The sequence below is a fragment of the Nomascus leucogenys genome, chromosome 20 (assembly GCF_006542625.1).
Source record: "Nomascus leucogenys isolate Asia chromosome 20, Asia_NLE_v1, whole genome shotgun sequence".
NCBI classification, from domain to species: Eukaryota; Metazoa; Chordata; class Mammalia; order Primates; family Hylobatidae; genus Nomascus; species Nomascus leucogenys.
The window spans coordinates 74,491,157-74,512,313 of NC_044400.1; the positions used below are offsets into that span (position 1 = coordinate 74,491,157).

General features: G+C 41.7%; 1 protein-coding gene across 1 annotated transcript in view; it reads left to right on the top strand.

The window, feature by feature from the left end:
• CLNK (cytokine dependent hematopoietic cell linker) overlaps window positions 1-21,157 on the top strand; it is a 194,558-nt gene that overhangs the window by 124,299 nt on the left and 49,102 nt on the right. The window contains exons 9-11 of the mRNA XM_003258488.4: window positions 18,559-18,584; window positions 18,798-18,817; window positions 20,263-20,373. Coding sequence (XP_003258536.2) covers window positions 18,559-18,584; window positions 18,798-18,817; window positions 20,263-20,373 — 157 coding nt within the window. The remainder of the gene's footprint in view (window positions 1-18,558; window positions 18,585-18,797; window positions 18,818-20,262; window positions 20,374-21,157) is intronic.

The window sequence follows — 21,157 nt, forward strand, 5'->3', positions numbered from 1 at the left end:
TCTAATTTTAGACAGAGTCTCACACACTTTATGCCTATTTATTGCCTTACCTTATTGATGAAGAAATTGATTGTAAAAATTCACATTCTTTGTTGTGCAATTTTGGAAATGAATTATTTTGAAACATATGGATTGCATTAAATATATAATCATGTTATCTCTCTAAGCATACCCCCAGAAAAGTCACAAGATAGAAATCTAATTTTAAAACATTGATTAATTAATATGAAAACAGATTTTAAGGCTTTAGGCAAAACAACTCAATTTGAAGATGAAAATACAGGTACGAGCCTGAAAGCAAATAATCAATTTCAGTAGTGCTAGAAGCATAAATGGAAGATAAGCCCAAGACATTTAATGGTATTGTATCCATTGTAGCTTCTCTCATCATTTTCCCCCATGCCCCTATCTCCTCTTACAATGCTTGATTGGAAAAGATGACAATGCCAAGATTCACTTTGCCCAATAATTGAAACATATCAAATTCACCTTTCATGTGTCTAATGCTGTCGTCTATAATGTATTACTAGCGCCATCTTTTCTCTAATGGGAAAGTGTACCAGTGGCAATAGACAGCACACTCAAATTAGGATAATTTAAGGAAATGCATGGCAAAGGAACTACTTACCAGGTGAGTGTGGTATAGGAGGAAGAACAAAGAATGGTGCAAGAACCATGGCCGACAGCAGCGGGGCTGGCCCTACCCCAGGTGCAGAGGGATGAAGGGACAGTTACTGAAAACTACAAGGAGCACACTGCCTGGAGAGGAGCAGTGATCACTGGTCCCAGGACACCACCAGCCCAGGTAGACTTCTTGGGGAGGGGACCAAGGGAGTAAATGCGCTATCTCTCTCTCCAACCTCCCTGTGACCTCCTGTTGGGGCTTCCCAATGTCTAAACCTAACTAGAAACGAGAGGATAGGGCAGTCCCTGTGTGTCCCTACTGGTCAGTGTCCCCAGGCGGAGAGCAGGGTAGAGCAGGGTAAAGGTGGAGGGAGGTTCTGGAGGGCAAATGGAAGACACTCACAGCAGGAAGTGCCAGCGCAGTGAAAAGGGAATGGAGAGTAGCCAAAACCTAAGGCACACTCCCTGGCTGTGTGACCTTAAGTAAGACCCCTAACCTGAGTTCTCCATTTATTTATTTATTTATTTATTTATTTATTTATTTATTTATTTTGAGACTGAGTCTCACTCTGTTGCCCAGGCTGGAGTGCAGTGGCACAATCTTGGCTCACTGCAACCTCCACCTCCCTGGCTCAAGTAATTCTCCTGCCTCAGCTTCCTGAGTAGCTGGGATTACAGATGCATTCCACCATGCCCGGCTAATTTTTGTATTTTTAGTAGAGACAGGGTTTCACCATGTTGGTCAGGCTGGTCGCGAACTCCTGACCTTGTGATCTGCCCACCTCGGCCTCCCAAAGTGCTGGGATTAACAGCCGTGAGCCACCACATCCGGCCCTTCTCCTTTTCTTTAACCAGCACATTAATTCACCACCTGGTGAATTACATAGAGAAAGCATTTTCGCTCATCTTAACAAAGGGATGGGAAGCATAGAGGGATCACAGACCAGACCGCAATCACCTGTTATAAAAATGGCCTCAGTCATGATAATATGCTTTGTAGGCATTCATGAAGAAATGAGTCCTGGAGAGAAATCAGATGGAAATGAACTTCATAATTGCCATCTTATTTATAGTTCACTATGGGCATCCACCCTCACTTCTTTGGCTGCAGAAATTTCTTTGACCATTATTCCACATATCAATATGTCTGTTTACCTCTCTACCTGTATGTTTATCTACCCTTTGCCTCAGTTCACAAAGCTATTAGTTAATAAAAACTTGAACAATAAAATAGAAGAAAATCTACATAGATGACATAATTAAAATAAAGACAAAATGTAAGATCCTCAGGCACACATCACTAAATTCTATAATTAAACTGTTATTTTGCCTCTGAGCTACTTGGTAGTCTAAGCAAAAAGGGAATCAAGCTTCCTTATGTGCTGTGAATTTCCCATTACAAGAAACAAACCAGTTCCTCAGAGAGACAGCAAGAAAAACACATCTTTCAGGATTAAGTTAGTGCTCTGTTTTATAGCGAATGTTGGCTGGTATATGGGTTCCATGACTACAAAAATACGAGCGTTTTGTAAAGCAGACTCCAGTGTAAACTGAGGCCACAACTGCAAAGAGGACTTCAGTGAAAGCAAGGCTCAGAGAGGCTGAGGATTTTGGGGGTGGGGCAGGTTGTATAGAAGACTTCTTCAATAACAGTTATTTTCTTTACATCATCCTTTCCTACATTTCCATAATTGATGGTTCCCCATTACCATCCAGAGCTCTAAGGTACCATATCAAGAACAAGGCTGGAAGGGGGGAAATTAATATGAATGCCCCCCATTTTAGGATCAGGCATCTTGCTGAAAAATGCTTGGATGATTTATGTGTTTATTATAAAATTCTGTATTTTTGATGCAAACACGTTCTCAGATAATTTATTCACTCTCACAAAAATGTCATAGAAAAAAACATATCGGTTGGTTCAGTAATGGCAGAATTTTATGGTGATATTTTTCATCAAGTTGAGCAGTTATAGATTTATGTTAATGTATATTTTATGTCATTTTTCTTGCAATCATATTCTGACACTATCTGTAAACTGTCAGATTTCAAGAACTTATCTTCCCTAAAGCTTGACTTTTTGTTTTTCATTCCTAAAAATAGGTAAAAGTTTATTTGGAGGCAAAGTATTTACAATATAAGTTGTGTGTGACGAACCACTAGCATTAACCATAGATCTAGAAGAAATAATCTTATTTTCAGGTAGGATAGCTATAATTTTCAAATACAGTGTGGCTTATTTTTCTAGAGAAACCAAAGCTGAGAATAAAGGAAGCTAAATTGCATTTTCTCTTTGCCGTAGATGTGAACCAAGCACAAACTCTAAGCCAATTTCCTTTGAACTGACAAGCATACCACATACAAGAATGAATTTATACAGAAATACAATAATCCCCCAAGAAAAGGAAAAAAAAAGAGAATTATGCATAGGCTAGTGAACATGTATATCCAAAAACACGAGCTGATTGAAAAGAAGCAAAGTAGAATTCCACAAAATGCCGTCAAAAGACCTTCATACTAGTTTGCTTTTAGACGAGTTTAGAGGCTGAAGAAATTAGAATCAGAAATGAGTTTAATCTGGGTCAATTCCCTCATTTTATATAAGGAAGCTTAGCAAGGGAAGTGGCTTGCTCAAGGCCATCAGCAAGTAGTCACAAGACCAGAGCCAAGGTTTATTCCACTATGGTAATGTTGCCAGGGTTTGCTGTGTTTGCTATTGTATAAAATGTATTCTCCCTCTCATTCCGTAACGAACATCCCATTCATCCAGACTATACAAAGCGCAGTGCCAGAGTGAATTGATAGATGATACTGCTCCCTAGTGGCAGAACTTGGCAACACACAATATTGCAATAATGATGAGATCGGTATCTTCTATCCTTTGCAGAAAAAACACACCTGAGGTTGCAGAATTGATCAGAAATAAATGTAATATTATTCCCCTACCGTTTTAGATGTAAATGTATTTCAGCTACAACCCATGGCTCAAAAGCAACAGAGACATTGATATAATGCTCATTCGAAGTTAACGTTATTAACTTCATGAAATCACTCATTAATTGAACTACAGAACAGTATTTTGTCTCACTACCACACAAGAAAAATAATAGGCCTCAAAGAAAAGGAAAGGAATATGTAACTGTTGGATGTAACAAATTTATTTTCTGATAGAGAAATATGAAGTAGCCAGAAACAAGAGACTGAAAAACAAGGTATTTAATAAAAGAGGCTCCAGAAAATGTATATCCCCCAAATAATAATTCCCCAATGAAGTTTCAGTCCCCCATAGAATTGCAATGTACAAGAACTGCCTTTTACATAAGCAAAGTACGGCCTTCCCCATGAAACCATTTCAAAATGACTTGAAATACATGCATAATAAAAAGCACTTTTTCTTTTCCTTGTAATGTTGGGGTGTTCACTGGAATCAACCATCCCAGTTCTTCAGAAGCAGGACATTCTGAATTGAAAACAGAGACATCTGGGGTAAACTGGGACAAGCAGCTGCTATACTTGCATGTCTTACATGCAAGCCAGCAAAATGGAAGGGTTATTTTGTTTATTTGATCAAAAGTTTTAAAATAGCAGAATCTCCACGATCCAGCCCCTCCTTGTAACTGAAGCACAGCATCCCTCACAGATAATTGAGTGGCCCAAGAGCCTCACAACCTTCCCAGGAAGCACACCCTACCTTTAAGCCGCCCCAGCTCTTTACTTTCGGCTCAATATAAGGAAGAGCAATGTCTTCCTACAACTTCCTCGCATTGGTCCTTGCTCTAAGACACAATGAATGAAGCTCTTAGTAGCCCAAAGTGCAGTTATCTGAAACTAATTGTGTGAGATGTTGAGAATCATATTAAATAAAAGGGAAGAACAAGCGCGGTGGCTCACGCCTGTAATCCCAGCATTTCGGGAGGCCGAGGCAGGAGGATCACCTGAGGTTAGGAGTTTGAGACCAGCCTGGCCAACATGGTGATACCCTGTCTCTACTAAAAATACAAAAAATTAGCTGGGCGTGATGGTGTGCACATGTAGTCCCAGCTACGCGGGAGGCTGAGGCAGGAGAATTGCTTGAGCCTGGGAGGCGGAGGTTGCAGCGAGCCGAAATTGTGCCACTGCACTCCAGCCTGAGTGACAGAACAAGACTCCATATCAGAAAAAAATAAAATAAAATAAAATAAATAAGTGGGAAACTCTGGATGCACTAACCTTGAGAAACACTGAGTTAAACAAAAATAAACAGATCTCTTTACTGACCAAGTTTTTAAGAGCATTGTGGATCTCCAAGAGCGGGTATGGCACGGAGCATTTGTAACTTAAGTGTCCATGGAACCTGCTTTTTCTTGGATCACATTCTTTGGCCCATGCTCCTTAGAACACATTTTAGAAAAGCCTAGATCGACTCATATATTAGTTTCAGTTCTAGGTTCACAGTACGTTTCCTATTCTGAGTAGTTTCTCCGGTGTTACAAATGATCCATTGTTTGGGGAGGATATTCCTCAATCTATGAAAGCCACATCTACAGACAGCTTGTGAACGTAAATGCTTCCGCCCCTGCATGTTCCCGCCTCCTCTTCCTGCCAGGCCCTGGGGGAGGGATGGACAGTGATAAGATTGCCCTCTCTTTTTCTACTTAGTTTTTCTAATTCCATATCCTACATCACAATGTGAAGAAAAGGCCATTAATAATAAACATGAAATTAGTATAGTAAAAGCTGCTTGTATGGAAAGGATAGAGAAGATTATAATGCAGGATGAAAATGGGCACACATGTAACTGCCCTAGGGGTTCTTCCTGCCCACTGCATAAAGAGAGACCAGGCACTGCCATAGAGAAAGAGTTTAATAGACACGAGGCTGGCCACACCACGTGGGATATGTTCATACTCAGATCGTCTCATTCAAAGCTCATAGGTTAGCGGTTTCCAAAGACAGTTTGCGGGGAGGGATAGGAGGGCAGGTAACAGGTGCTTGCTGTTGATTGGTTGGGGTGGAGATGAAATTATAGGAGTTTGAAGCTGTCTTCCAGCAGATGAATTACTTCTGGATGGGGCCACAGGAGAGGGGTTGGTGCTAAGGTGGAGGCATTGGGTTTAGGTGGAACCATGGGTGTCAGACATGCATGCAAAAAACTGGGAAAGGTATCTGCAAAGGCCAATCTACAATAGTGGTGTTATCTGCAGGAATAACTGGGAAAGTTGCATGTCTTACAACCTCAGGAATAATGGCTGACAATCGTTTATGTCTGCGGCTTAGCTGGATTCAGGCTGTTCTTGTCCCCCCAGCCTGATGGCTTCCCATTAGCTTTACAAAAGTGGTTGAGTTTGGGGCAAGTCCTATTATCATTTAAACTATAGCCTGAATGTCTTCCAAAGGTAGCTTTGCCCAATAGCCCAGGAGTAATTAAGGGAAAGATAAGATGGGGAGTGAGTTAGCTTAGCTTACTATTAATATTATAATTCTCGGCCAGGCATGGTGGCTCACAAATCCCAGCACTTTGGGAGGCTGAGATGGGTGGATCAGGAGGTCAGGAGATCGAGACCATCCTGGCTAACACGGTGAAACCCCATCTCTACTAAAAAATAAAAAAAGCACAAAAAATTAGCCCAGCGTGCTGATGCGCTCCTGTAATCCCAGCTACTTGGGAGGCTGAGGCAAGAGAATTGCTTCAACCTGGGAGGCAGAGGTTGCAGTGAGCCGACATTGCGCCCCTGCACTCCAGCCTGGACGACAGAGTGAGACTCAGTCTCAAAAAAAAAAAAAAAAAATTATAATTCTCTCACTGATATAATCTTTGCAAAGGCAGTTTCACATAGAGGGGAAATATAGCTTATTTCATCATAATTCAACCAGTAATATTTATTACCTCTTATGTGCTCAACACTAGGGCTGGCTATTTAGTTGTTCAATAAGCCCGTAAGCCCCATAATAAGCTCTCTGTTTCTATGTCTATCTCACCAGCCAGACAATGAGTTCCCGAAAGGGAGGGAGCATATCTTATTTACTGACAGTTACAGCACTGCCCGATTGCCGCTGTGATCCTAGGCCACTTTGTTTAAAATGACCTCGTGCCTGGGCGCTAAGCTGGCACTGAGTCACATGACACCTTAGACCTGGAGGAGCCTGCAATCTGGTGAGTCTAAGTATTGTGGAAACTCAAAAAAAGTGCATACTTAATTCTGCCTTGGAGGAAGAAGTGTGTCTCCCAGGAAGGCTTCCTAGGACATTTGACTGAGGTGTGAGATAGTGTCCTCAGGGGAAGTGATTTGTGATATTCACAAGCAGCTAAGGCTCTCTGCAATGGCTCATGCCTGTAATTCCAGTGTGAGCTACCATGCCAGGCTAAAGTGGGTGGATCACCTGAGCTCAGGAGTTCAAGACCAGCCTGGGCAACAAAGCGAAACCCCATCTCTACAAAAAATACAAAAATTAGCTGGGCACGGTGGCACATACCTGTAGTCCCAGATACTCGGGAGGCTGAGGCGAGAGAATAGCTTGAGCCTAGGAGACAGAGGATGCAGTGAGCTGAGATCGCACCACTGCACTCCAGCCTGGGTGACGGAGTGAGACCCTGTCTCAAAAAAACAAATTACAAAATAAAAGCAGCTAGAAGGTGGTTGTGTGAATTGAATGCTGGACTTGATGACAAGTAGCCCTGGGTTCACATCCCAGCTTTACTGCTTCCCAAATACGAGACTTACAAGTAACTTCACCTCTCTAAATTTAGGTTTCCACGTGTATAAAATGGAGAAAATAGCACCTACATCCTACAGTATTTGACGTCCTTAAAGGTGAAAATCAACACAAACCTATGGCACAGTTCTTGACACATGGTAGACATTCAGCAAAGGCACGTTGAACTGCGCTAGCAACACCCAAAATTTTTCCTCCCTCCTTTACCCTCTATCCCTCTCCTGGAACTGGAAAGTTTTCCAGATTCTCTCTCTGAAGGCCGAAACCACCTCATGCTCTATGGAGTTTTTTTCTTTAGCATATACAATACATCATTTAGGTGAATGTATAAAAATAAGCTACGTGTCTCAATCACAGAGACCATGGTTTATGAAACATTGTTTTCCTGACAGCAAACACATAGCACCAGTTGGGGCACATGGTGGATGTGAAGTGGCCTCCTTGTCTGAGCTGACACCTGAGGTTTGTTGTCTCATGGCATCTCATGGCCACAGAGATCAAGGATGCAGACACACAAAGAGTGAGGTTAAGAGCGGAAACTGTATAGGCAAAAGAAAGAGAATAACTCTCTGCTATGGAGAGGAGCCCCGGAGAAAATGGGTTGCTGATCCACAGTGAAATAGGGGGTTTTATAGATGAGCTAGTGGGGAGGCAGTGTCTGATCTACATAGGGCATGAAAAACCAGTTAGGACCAGATGTGCCACCTACATAGGGTACTAATCTCTGGCAGCCCCCACCTCAATCTTACTATGCAGGTGGGTTCTCTGCCTGAGCTTTTCCATGCTGCCCATTTCTTTCTTACTGTACACGTGCCAACAAAAAAGGGAAGACAAAGATTCCATGGCAGACATGCCTGGCCACAAGGTAGCCCTATTTTATTGGTATAGCTGCAGGCCTTTCCACCCCCACACCACCACACCCCCTGCAAGCTTCCAACTTCCTTATCTATGTTTGCAGCTCGGTCTTTCAGGCTGCTCTTTGTTAGAAAAGAAATGATTTCTTGGGCTACTTTTCTTAGAAAGGAAGTTCTGCTGGGGACTCTTTTGCCCTCACTATCTGCCTAAATAATTTCTTTCTATTTCCTGTATCAGATGCATAGCAAATATTTATCAAATTAAATCTGCAATTTAGCCCATTTTAATAGTTCATTGGATAAGCATTACCTCTTAGTATGGTGTCCTAGAAGCACCTGGAGATGAGCCTGTGGCCTCAGTCACACATTCCCATTAGGTGGGGGCCTGTAGAGGGGCAAGTCAAAAAGCCTGGGTGGCTTCTGGCCCCATCTGTCCTTTTCTGAGTTTAGGCATATCATATGGGCCTTAATATCCCATCCGTAGAAACATAGTAGAACTCAGTGGTCCAGCATTTTGTGAATTCATGGATATGATTCATACATACAAATCCAGCCACCCCACTGCCCACATCATCCCCTCCTCTCCCTTCCTCCATTCCTTGAGACACCCAGGTCAGGGAAACAGATATCTCCCAGGCTTGTTTTGGAAAAATGTTTCTATCCCACGTCTCTCACTAACCCCAGCATGAAAGCAGTTGAAGTACATGTTTCTCAGAAAATGCACTTTCTGACCTTCTTTGAGGAGCTGTTAGAGCAGGCAGGTTTCTCCCACATCCTTGGCTTTGCCTAACTTAATCCCTTCCCATTGCAACCTAAACAATGGTTTCAGCAATGTATTGCTGCGATTAATTTCTGAAAGTTTCAGCAGACTTGGAGAGGTTTCTTAAACTGGCCTTGCCAAATATACATTATTAGCCACTTGGAGCATAAGTTGCTTCTTTGGACTCTTCCATAAATAATCATCAGAACACCATATCCTAATGGTTTGCTTTCATAAATCATAAAGCTCTCAGACACAATAAATTTTTTGATTAAGACAAAGTTTATCCAGTTTTTCCCAAGTCAGCATCTCTAATTACAGAACATTATACTTATGTTTTATTTCTGAAAGTGTTGATTTGCATCATTGTATTTCATAGTTAAAAGGTATTACAGGCTGGGGTAGTGGCTCATGCCTGTAACCCCAGCACTTTTGGAGGCTGAGGCCAGTGGATCACTTGAGCCCAGGAGTTCAAGACAACTCAGGAGGCTGGGCAACATGGTAAAACCCCATCTCTACTAAAAAAAAAATACAAAAAATTAGCCGGGCACGGTGGTGCACACCTGTAATCCCAGCCACTTGGGAGACTGAGGCAGGAAAATCGCTGGAACCAAGGAGGCAGAGGTTGCAGTGAGCCAAGACCACACCACTGCACTCCAGCGTGGGCAACAGAACAAGACTTGGTCTCAAAAAAAGGGGGGAGTGTGGTATTGCATATATTTACCACAAATTGAACAGTAGCTAAGTGAAAAACAAACACAGAAGTCCTCCTTATCCTCAGTTTCACTTTTCACAGCTTCAGTTACCCATGGTCAACCAAGGTCTGAAAATATCAAGTGGAAAATTCCAGAAATACATAATTCATAAATGTTAATTTGCACGCTGTTTCTGAGCGGCACGATGAAATCCTGAGCAGTCTCACTCGAATCATTTCTTTGTCCAGTGTTTCCGTTGCGCTGTGTCCATTATCCACCTGTGAATTGCTTAGCAGTCATCTCGCCCATCAGATCCGCTGCGTGGAATCGCAGTGCTTAGGTTCAAGTCACCCTTACTTTACCTAATAATGGTCCCAAAGTGCAAGAGTAGTGATGCTGACAGTTCTGATTTGCCAAAAAGAAGATGTAAAGTGACTCCTTTAAGTGAAAAGGTGGAAGTTCTCAACTTGAAAAGGAAAGAAAAAATATTGTATGCTGAGGTTACTGGGATCTACAATAAAAATGAATCTTCTATCCGTGAAATTGGGAAAGAAGGAAAAAAAAGTGTGCTTGTTTTGCTGTCACATATCACCTTTATCGTAGGTCTGTATATTTAGGAAAAGCATGGGATATATAGGGTTTATTACTATCCTCAGTTTCAGACATCCATCGTGAGTCTTAGAACGTTTTGCCTTAGGATAAGCGGCGGGCTACTGTAACTTAAGTGTACGTTTATGTAATTTTTTTTTTTTTTGAGACGGAGTCTCGCTCTGTCGCCCAGGCTAGAGTGCAGTGGCGCAATCTCGGCTCACTGCAAGCTCCGCCTCCCGGGTTCACGCCATTCTCCTGCCTCAGCCTCTCCGAGTAGCTGGGACTACAGCCGCCTGCCACCACGCCCGGCCAATTTTTTTGTATTTTTAGTAGAGAGGGGGTTTCACCGTGTTAGCCAGAATGGTCTCGATCTCCTGACGTCCTGATCCGCCCGCCTCTGGCCTCCCAAAGTGCTGGGATTACAGGTGTGAGCCACCGCGCCTGGCCTATGTAATGTATTTTTAATAATGGCTGCATGTAAAGCCAATTCACAGAATTTCTGAAAGTTTAGCAACCATCCATTGCAATCTGGCACCAGCCACTCCAAAGAACAATCTCTTAACTCTTTTTCCTTCTCCAAAAGGCCTTACTTTAACCCTCCCAGAACACGGTGATATTGACAATGTCTTCATGGTTTCACCATAATAAGTTGTGGTGGAAACAGTCAAACCAAGGTCCATCGGATTCTGCAACCATGCTATGCCCACCTCAGTACATTACCTCCCCAAAAGCAGTAACTTTGTGAGATCTGTCCTGAGACTGCAAAGCAAAAGAGTCTCTGGGCAAATGGCGCTGATTACACCTTATGACCACCAGGTGGCGAGCATGCCGGGCTTCTCCAAGATAAAACTGGAGATGGGAAAGACTGAAAAACTATTTGGGTCCTCTTATTTGACAGATAGAGAACTTTTCCTAGCATTTTAGAATATTTGTGTACTTCATTAGGAGGGTAAATTCCCATTTTCCCTCTACTTTTTCATACTATAATAATAGTAGTAACTGCAGCTGTGCATTAAGAACCATGCCTTGACGTGCATCAATTCATTTATTCCACACATGAGTTTCCATGAAGTGTAAATAAGCACTCCTTACTTCTCCAGATGGGAAAACTGATTCACTCCTCAATCCATTTGTTTATTTCATAAACATTTATTAAGCAGCGCCATGATCCTGTCTATAGTATGAACAGAATCAAGATTCAATCTTAAATTCAGTTCCAAAGCTCACCCTCCTTTAAATATCACAAATACTTGAGTTATTATTGCTTTATTAAATAAGGCCCCCAAATTTTAAGAAGCTTGCTGGAATTTATCTGAACTACCATCAAAGCTGTATAATGGTAGACAAGTTACTTTGCTTGTTCAGTCCAGTTTTTTTCACTTGCAAATTTCCTTAAGTTCACCTTGACCTCTTGCTTTGAAGGATTTTGGTTAGCTAAGCAATGATTAAGTGAAGCTCACGGTATCAGAACTTGCCAGTCAGCATATTTGATGCGGCCGAAAGCCCCGTGGATTTTTGTAACTACTGCCGATATTATCCTACACAAAAATCTTAAAAGGGAGGGAGGAATACTAAGTGATGCTAGAAAAAATAATCCTACATTATAATGAAGACACAGGACACATGGACAGTGTAACATAAAGATTCACTCTGAGTAACACAAAAGACTCTGAGTGGCCAAGGCAATCTTGAGTAAGAGGAACAAGGCTGGAGCCATCACACTTCCTGACTTCAAATTACATGACAGGGCTGTCGTGGTCAGTGGTACACCAAACATGCACACAAGTAGGGCAGAGTGCGGAGCCCAGAAATAAATGCATGCATTGATTAAACTAATTTTTGATGAAGGCATCAGGAATACACAATGGAGACAAGATGGTCTCTTCAAATAGTGGAGAGACTAGATATTAATGTGCAGAAGAACAGGGCAGGACCCTGGTCTCACACCATGCAAGGAAATCAATTTGGGGTGGATTAAATCGACTTGGGGTATACCCAAAACTACAGAACTCCTAGAAGAAAACATAGGGAAAAGATCCTTGGCATTGTATCTTGCCAATGACTTTTTGGGTATGAGACCAAAAGGACAGGCAGCAAAAGCAAAAATAAACAAGTGGGGCTACATCAAACTAAAAAGCTTCTCCACAGCAAAGGAAAGAATCAGCAGAGTAGAAAGGCAAACTACAAAATGAGAGAAAATATTTGCAAACTATATACCTGATAAGGGTTAATGTTCAATATAGACAAGGAACTGATACAACTGAAGAGCTAAAAATGAGTAACCTTATTGGAAGATGGCCAGAGGATCTGGGTGGACATTTCTCCAGGGAGGAAATACAGGTAGCCAACACCTATGTAGGAAGTGGTTCTCAGCATCACTGGTCATCAAGGAAATGCAACTCAGAGCCACAGTGAAATATCACCTCACACCTTTTAGGATGGCTATTACTTAAAAAACACATAAACAAAACAAAAGATGGCAAGTTTTGGCAAGAATATGGAGAAAAGGGATACCTTGCACACAGTTGGTGAGAATGTAAATTGGTACAGCCATTATTGAAAACAGAATGGAGGTTCCTCTAAAAAATTAAAAATAGACAAACCTTATGGTTCAGGAATCCCACTTCTGAGTATATATCCAAAGAATTGAAAACAGGATCTTGAAGAGCTCTCAGCACTCTGTTCATGGCAGCATTATTCACAGTAGCCAAGATATGGAAACAGCATAAGGGTCCATAGGCAGATGAATGGATCAAGAAATTGTATATACATACAATGGAGTATTTTTCAGCCTTAAGGGGAAGGAAATTTTTCCATTTGTGACAATACTGATGGACTTGGAGGGCATTATGTTGGGCCAAAACAAGTCAGACGCAGAAAGATGATGCTGTAGAATCTCACTTACATGTGGAATCTAACACAGTCAAACTCGTAGAAGCAAAAAGTAGAATGGCAGCTGCCAGGAGCAAGGAGGAGGGAGACATGGGAAGGTGATGCTTAAAGGGGACAAAGTTTCAGTTATGGTGCACAAATAAATTCTGGAGACCCACTCTGCAACATAGTGCCTACAGCTGATGACACTATACTGTGTACTTAAAGTTTGCTAAGAGGATAGATATTATGCTAAGTGTTCTTACCAAAAAATAAATATAAAACAAAGTAACAATAACAAAAAAGGCAGGAGTCAACTTTGGTAAGTGACAGATATGTTTATGGCCTTGATGGTGGTGATGGTTTCATGGATATGTACTTCTCCCCAAATTCAATCTTGATGTGTACAGTAAATATGTAAAGCTCTTCTATGTCAGTGATACCTTAATGAAGTGGTTTAAAAAAGATTCACCATAGCTAAGGCAATGTTTTTGCCCCGTTGTACAAGACCCCATGTGATCTGGGCACTCTCCCACCTCTGCCATCACCTCTCTGGGCTTACCTTCCCCTCGTGCTCATCCCACCTGCTATAATTCAAGTGTCCCCTCCAAATCTCATGTTGAAACTTTATCCCCAATGTGACAGTATTGAGAGGTGAGGCATAAAGGGGTAATTGGATCATAAGCGCTCTGCCCTCATGGACGAATTAGTCCATTCATGGATTAATGGGTTAATGTGTTAATAGAAGAATGGATTGTCATGGAAGGGGAACTGGTGGCTTTATAAGAAGAAGAGACACCTGAGCCAGCATACTCAGCCCCCTTACCATCTGATCCCCTGCACTACCTCAGGACTCTGCAGTGAGTCCTCTTCAGCAAGAAGGTTCTCACCAGATGCATCCCCTAAACCCTGGTCTTCTTAGCCTCCACAGCTGAAAGAAATAAATTCCTTTTGCATATAAATCATCACCTAGTTTCTGTTATTCTGTCTTAAGCAACAAAAAAAACAGACTAAGACAGAAAATTGGTGTCAAGAAGTGGAGTGTTGCTGATAATGAATACCTGAAAATGTGGAAAGCAGCTTTGGAACTGAGTAATGGGCAGAAGTAGAAGAATTTGTAGGAGCAGGATAGAAAAAGTTTAAATTCTGGTGAAAGCTTAGAAGACAAGAAGGCTAAGTAAAGTTTGGAACTTCTTAGTGACTAGATAGGTGGTTGTGAGAAGAAAGCTCATAGAAATATAGACAGTAAAGGCCATTCTGATAAGGTTTGAGGTAGAACTTAGGAGCAAGATGTTGAAAACTGGAATAAAGACCACTCTTGTTATAAATTGGCAAACAACTTGAATGAATTGTTTCTATGCCTGAGGGTTTTGAGGAAGGCCAAACTTGAGAGTGATAAATTAAGATATCTGGCAGAAGAAAATTCTAAGCACAATATAGAAGGAGCTGCAGGGTTATTTTGGCAACTTACATTGATATTTCAGAGCAGAGAAATAATTTACCGAATTTTTAATTAAAAGAGAAGTAGAGTGGATAAATTTGGAAAACTCAGCCTGGCCACATAGAGAAAAAGTGTTCAGAGGAGAAAACCAAGGGCATATCCCAGTGACCATTTGCTAAAGAGATTAACAGGGATAGAAGGGGGCCAGATGCTATCCCTCAAGACGATGGAGGAAGGACCTCAAAGGTGTTTAACAGATCTTGAGGCTGCCCTCTTATCACAGGCCCAGAGTTCTAGGATGGAAGAAAGGTTTCAGCGGATAGGACTGGGGCTCTCTCTACCAGCTCACTGCCCACAGCTACCCTGGGACTCTGCTTCCTACACTGCAGTACAGCACTTCATGGCTGCCCAGCTCAAGCAACCCCAGTTGAGGCCCTTGTACTGAAGTTCTGCAAGGTACAAGTTATAAACCTTGGCAGTATCTGTGTGGTGCTAATTCTGCAGGCTTGCAGAAAGCAAGAGCTGTGGAGGCTCAGCAAGCTCCACCCAGATTTCAAAAGATGTCATCAGAGGCCTGATGACCCAATCGGAGACTTGTCACAGGGGTGGAGACATGCAAAAGAGCCCCAACTAAAGCAATGCAAAGCAGATATGTAGTGTTGAAGCTAATGGAGTCCCCACCAGGGCAATGCCTAATGGAGCCATAGGAGCAAGGCCACTGCAGAGAATCCCCACTGGAGTAACGGAAGTGAGCCTGCCACCAAGACCCTTGAACTGTAGAGCTACTGGTGTGCAATGCCAACCTGGGAGAGCTGGGTGGACTAAGCACAACCAAGCTATAGGGGTAGGGTGTCCCGAGGCCTTGGAGGCCGTAACTCTTTGCTCCAGCGTGCACAGAATGCCAGACATGGAATCAAAAACAAAATTATTCTGGAATCGTAGGACCCAAATTCTTCTTTCTTGGGTTTCAGTCTTGGGTGGGGCCTGTTATCCCTTTCTTCTTGCCTCTTTCTCCCTTTTAGAATAGGAATGTGTACCTTATGCTTGCCCCACAATTGCATCTTGGAAGTAGATAACTTGTTTTGATTTCACAGGCTCACAGATGAGACTCTGAACTTTGGACTTTTGAGTTGGTACTGGAATGAGTTAAGACTTTGGGGCTACAAGGAGAAATGAATATATTTGTATGTGAGGACATACACTTTGGTGAACCAGGTGTGGAATGCTGGTTTGAATGTCACCTCCAAAACTCATGCTGAAACTTCATCCCCAGTGTGGCAGTATTGAGAGGTGAGACCTTTAAGAGGTGATTGTATGAAGAGGACTCTGTCCTTATAAATAGATCAATCCATTCACGGATTAATGAATTAATGGGTTATTGAGTTCTGATGGAAAGAAAAACGGTGGCTTTATAAGAACAGAAGAGGGACCTGAGCTAGCACATTAGCACAGTCAGCCTCCTCGCCACGTGATGTCCTGCACCGTCTTAGTACAGCTCAGAGTCACCACCAGCAAGAAGGCTCTCACCACAGGCACCCCTTTGTTCTTGGACTTACTTAATTTCAAGAAAATCACCTAATTTCAAGTATTCTGTTTTAAGCAACAGAAAAAATGAACTGACGCCACCTGAGGACCTTTGCCCTTGCTGTTTCCTCTGTCAGGAATCCCCTTCCCAAGATATCCACAGGACATGCTCCCTCGCTGTCCTCAGGCCTCTGATTTCATCCCCTAACCACAGAGGCCTCCTCAGATCAGCCTAAAACACAGTAGCCCCGGCTCCTACTCTCCGCACCCTGCTGTCCTCCAATCTGCTTTACTTTCTGCATAGTGCTTGTCATCACTTGTGAATGTTTATTTATACTTTTGTTTATGTATCTCCTAACTCCTGCCACTGGAATGTAAGTTTCATGGGAATAGCAACTTTATTTGTTGGTATTATACCCCCCCAACACCTACATCAAAACATATATTAAATATGAATCCATGCCTGACACATACTATGTGCTCAATAATAACTCAATGAAATAAAAGAAGATAGATGTCCTATTCTAAACTCACAACCCGTGAAGCAAACTGGATAGATACCTTGAAAATCATAAATGGAATTTTCCTATTAAATTACAGGAACTCAGTCTCTTTATTGAATGCTTTTTCCAGTGAATTGAATTGATCCCCAATAGATAGAGTGAAAAAAGACCTCTTGGAAGGCCAACAACTAGTTTTGCAGGGAAACTCATCAACTCAGGCAGCAAGATGGTCCACCAGGGAGCTCTGGAGGTGAAGCCAATAAACAATAAGATGAAAGGAAATTAATTTTATGTTTTATACTTTTGTGCCTTAAGCAAGCATCATGTGGCCTAAGCTTTTTTGTGATTTCCTTGAAATAGTCAAAGATCTAATGTTAACTAGATGGCTGCTGTTATTGAAGTAGATCCTGGGTCATATTTTGTGTTTTCACAATGCCAAAAACATCAATTATTTCTGTGTGCAATCAGTGTTTGGAATTCATATAAAGAAGTGAATCCTACCTATTTCAAAAGTGTTTTTCAAAAATGAAAACAGAAAGGAAGAATGGTAATTTTATTCTTATTCTTTGAAGTAATTGTTTTACACAGAAGAGCCATTAAAATTATACAGATCAGTTTGTGCTGTGTTGCATTGTGTTGTGTTGTGTTGTGCCAGTTGGACCTTTCACCAAGAGGAATCTAAAGAGGAGGTGCAGTGGAGAGCGGGCTGAAGTTAAGCCCTTAATGACATGCGGTGGAGAACCAGTAACCAGTCCACCTGCACCCAGGCACCACGGGACTTCCAGGGGACAGTGCGGGGAGCTCTTCAGCACGTGGTTAAAAATCACTGATTTAGTCCAACCTCTTTGACTCACAAATGAGGACAGCAAAGGAGGCTCAGTGTGAAGCCACCCAGCCAGTGTTCAGTGGAAGTTTAAGTCTCCTGTAACAAGAGATCGACATTTTCTCACTGATTCCCCGACAGCCATATAAAATAGCATTTATTACACCATGCCCATTTTTAGAGACAATCAAACATTGCTTTTCCAAGGAGCCTTCTTCTGACAACCCAGAGTAACTTAAGTCTCCCACATATTCATTTAATACTTTGTCCTTCTCTACTTGAAATCCTTATCAGATTGATCATGATGCCTTCAATGCCGGTCTACCCACTAAGGTATAAACCCTGTGGCAACAGGGTCGGTGCCAGCCATCTTCACAGTCACATCCCCAGAGCCAGAAGCTTGGCCTGTGAACACCCCAGCTAGGAGCACCTTGACAGGAAGGATCGAATTGTATTTGTCTTTTTTCCCCAGTGCCTGGTACTGTGTTTAGCTCAGAGTAGAAGCTCAATAATTACATTGAGTTGAATTATGGAAATAAAACTACCTAGAGTTCAGACAAATCTGTTCCAGGCTCTACTTGGGATTTTTCTAAGGTTAATTATCCTTGAGAAATTATCCCACCTAGTTTGTCCTTAGTTTTTTTTTTCATCCATAAAATAAAGAAGTTGGATTCTGGGGGTCTTCAGAAATTATTCTATTTTGAAAAATCTGTGATGTTATTTTCCTCTGCTTGGAAATACCCCATGAAGGTGGTAGGCAGGAAATTGAATTGTATATGTACACACATGTACACACACATACACATACACACACATACACATATACACACACACATTAAGTGTAAACAGGAATCAGTGGTTTCAAAGGGACCTTAAGAGTCACACGACGTGCAATGAAATCTTCATTCTACCATTTACTCGCTGGGTGAGTGTAGGTGAGATATTTAACTTCCCTGTGTGTCAGTTTCTTCATTAACAGAACAAGGGTGAGGATTTAATAAGACCACGTAAGTAAAGTGTTTAGCATTATTCTGGGTATCTCATACGATCTCAACAAATATTAACTGACATTATCACCAATATTATTACAAATAAAAATGATTTTCATGTAAACGTGTATAAAATCAATGCTTGATGACATTTTCCATAAATTCACTGGTATTCCCTCTTATGTTTTAGAAGACACATCTGCAAGAAAGAACAAGGTAAGAGAAATCATTAAAATGCATTTGTTATTCATTATTTACTTTAGAAGCACAGAGATATAGACAATGCAAAAACTCAGATATCTCTTGAAAAATATGTCCTATAAGTCTGATCACAATTTGTAATTTCTATTTGTAAACCAAAAAACTGTTAACCATTGGCCCTGCTCACAGAAAAATAAACTTAATTTAGGTTTCTCTTTTCTTTTTCAGATTCCTTTACCACCTCCTCGGTAAAACACTTTAAAATAGCATTTTGTTTCACTATACAATGAAATAATTTGTACCAGCATCTGAGAAAGGGAAACACAAACATTTGACATTGAAAATCTAATATGATTTCAGAGTGAGAGACGGATGTAGAAAAAAAACTAATATGAGATGTTCAATGAACAAGATTAAACAAGCCTTCATTCATCTATTTAATCATTTATTCATTCATTCACAGTTATCTATTCAATATACCTTCACTCATTATTTCTCGATGAATGTATTCCTCCCCTGTTTCCTTCTGTTCCTCTCCTTTCTTTCAGTACAGAAATCTGCTGGATGATATTGCTGGGTATACTACTGGCAGGCTTAGATTCATAGGAAAATAGGATATGCCCTCAGGGAACTTATAATATATTAAGTGTATATTCATGTGTGAGATATACATATATATATATATACAAATATATATATAATGACACATATATAAATACAAATACTATTATATTTATACATATCTATGGAGAAAAGAGCAACAGACAGCTGCAGAGGCTGTGACTGACCATTCTTCTTGCTCTATTTGGGACTTGTGAGCACCTCTGCCATAGTATGCATTACATTCTCTGGCAATCATTTCTTCATCTCTCTCTCTTCCCTGCTAGAGGGAAGCAGCTTGAACCAAAAACTGCATCTTTTTCCTTTCTATATCTCCAGCATCTACCAAAGTACCTGATATACTTATGAATAAATGAGTGAATGGGTGAATAAAACATGAGTGAGTGAGGCATTCACTGACTTTCAAACTTTTTTATATTTCTTTTTGGTTTTTTGTTTGTTTGTTTTTTGTTTTTTTGTTTTTTGGAGACAGTCTGGTTCTGTCACCCAGGCTGGAGTGAGGTGGTGCAATCTCAGCTCACTGCAACATCTGCCTCCTGGGCTCAAGTGATTCTCCTGCCTCAGCTTGTGAGTAGCTGGGATAACATGTGCATGCCACCGTGACTGGCTAATTTTTGTATTTTTAGTAGAAACGGGGTTTTACCATGTTGGCCAGGCTGGTCTTGAATTCCTGACCTCAGGTGATCCACCCACCTCAGCCTCCCAAAGTGCTGGGATTACAGTCATGAGCCACCATGCCTGGCCACTTTTTTAATATTTCTTTGGGTAGTTCTAAAAACTCAGGTCTGCCAGTCTGGGATGAATGGAAGGCTATTGTCATTTTCTCCACAGGCCTCCTAAAGCCAAAACAGGTGCACTATGGAGGAGCACGTTGACTCCCCATAGAAAATTACATCACGCCCTTTAGAAAACAGTGCCAGACCCGACTGGTCTGCTCCGTAGTTAGCATGCAAAAACCAGCATTTTCAACCCAAAGCTGGAGACAGGGAGGGCAGAGCAGTGTGGATTCAGGGCCTGAGGCATCACTGCTGCAGCAAACCTTCTCAGGACCCTACTGCGACTCTCCACACAGGCCTCTCATCACACTTCCGAAAAAGTACCAGCCCTTGCCACCTGAGCCGGAGAGCAGCAGGCCACCTTTACCTCAGAGACACACCTTTCCGGAAGTCCAGAGAATGCCCAGGTGAGAAATTCATCATTAATGGTGAAATGACCAGCAAGAGTGTGGGTGTGGGGGAGGGGGACAAGGGAAACCAAACAAAGTGCCTTTCAGAGCAGGCTCCCTAATGGGTGGGGAGTGTATTGGTCCATTCAAAAACATAACCAAGACTAGGTAATTTATAAAGAAAAGAGGTTTAATTGACCCACAGTTTCACATGGCTGGGGAGACTCACGAAACTTACAATCATGCTGGAGGGGGGAGCAGGCATGTCTTACGTGGCAGCAGGTGAGAGAGCCTGTGTCCAAAGCAAATGGCGAAGAACCCTGTATAAAACCATCAGATCTCATGAGAGTGCATGCAGTAACATGGAAACAGCATAGGGGAAACCGCCCCATGATCTAATTATCTCCCACCAGGCCTCTGCCTCAACACCTGGAGATTACAATTAAAGATGAGCTTTGGGTGGGGACACAAAGCCTAACCATGTCAGGAAGGAACCAGTTATACCTAGAGGAAAATAGTTTTAGAAACCTGTGTTTCAGTTCTTTGCAGGAAATACAGCTTCTCTGTAACAAAATGAGTTATTATTGAAAGAATTGCTCATTTGTGGCCTGAATTAGTTAATAAAGAAAATGTCAAATGCCAGAACAGAATCAGTATATTTTATGTAAGAACTGAAAGGGGATTCAGATTATCCCAGGACCAATATTGGCCTCCAGCTTCCCATCACCCAGGCTGGAGAAATATAACCATGCATGAAAACTCTTTTGTCAAAAACATTATTGCCTTTATGAAAAATAAATAT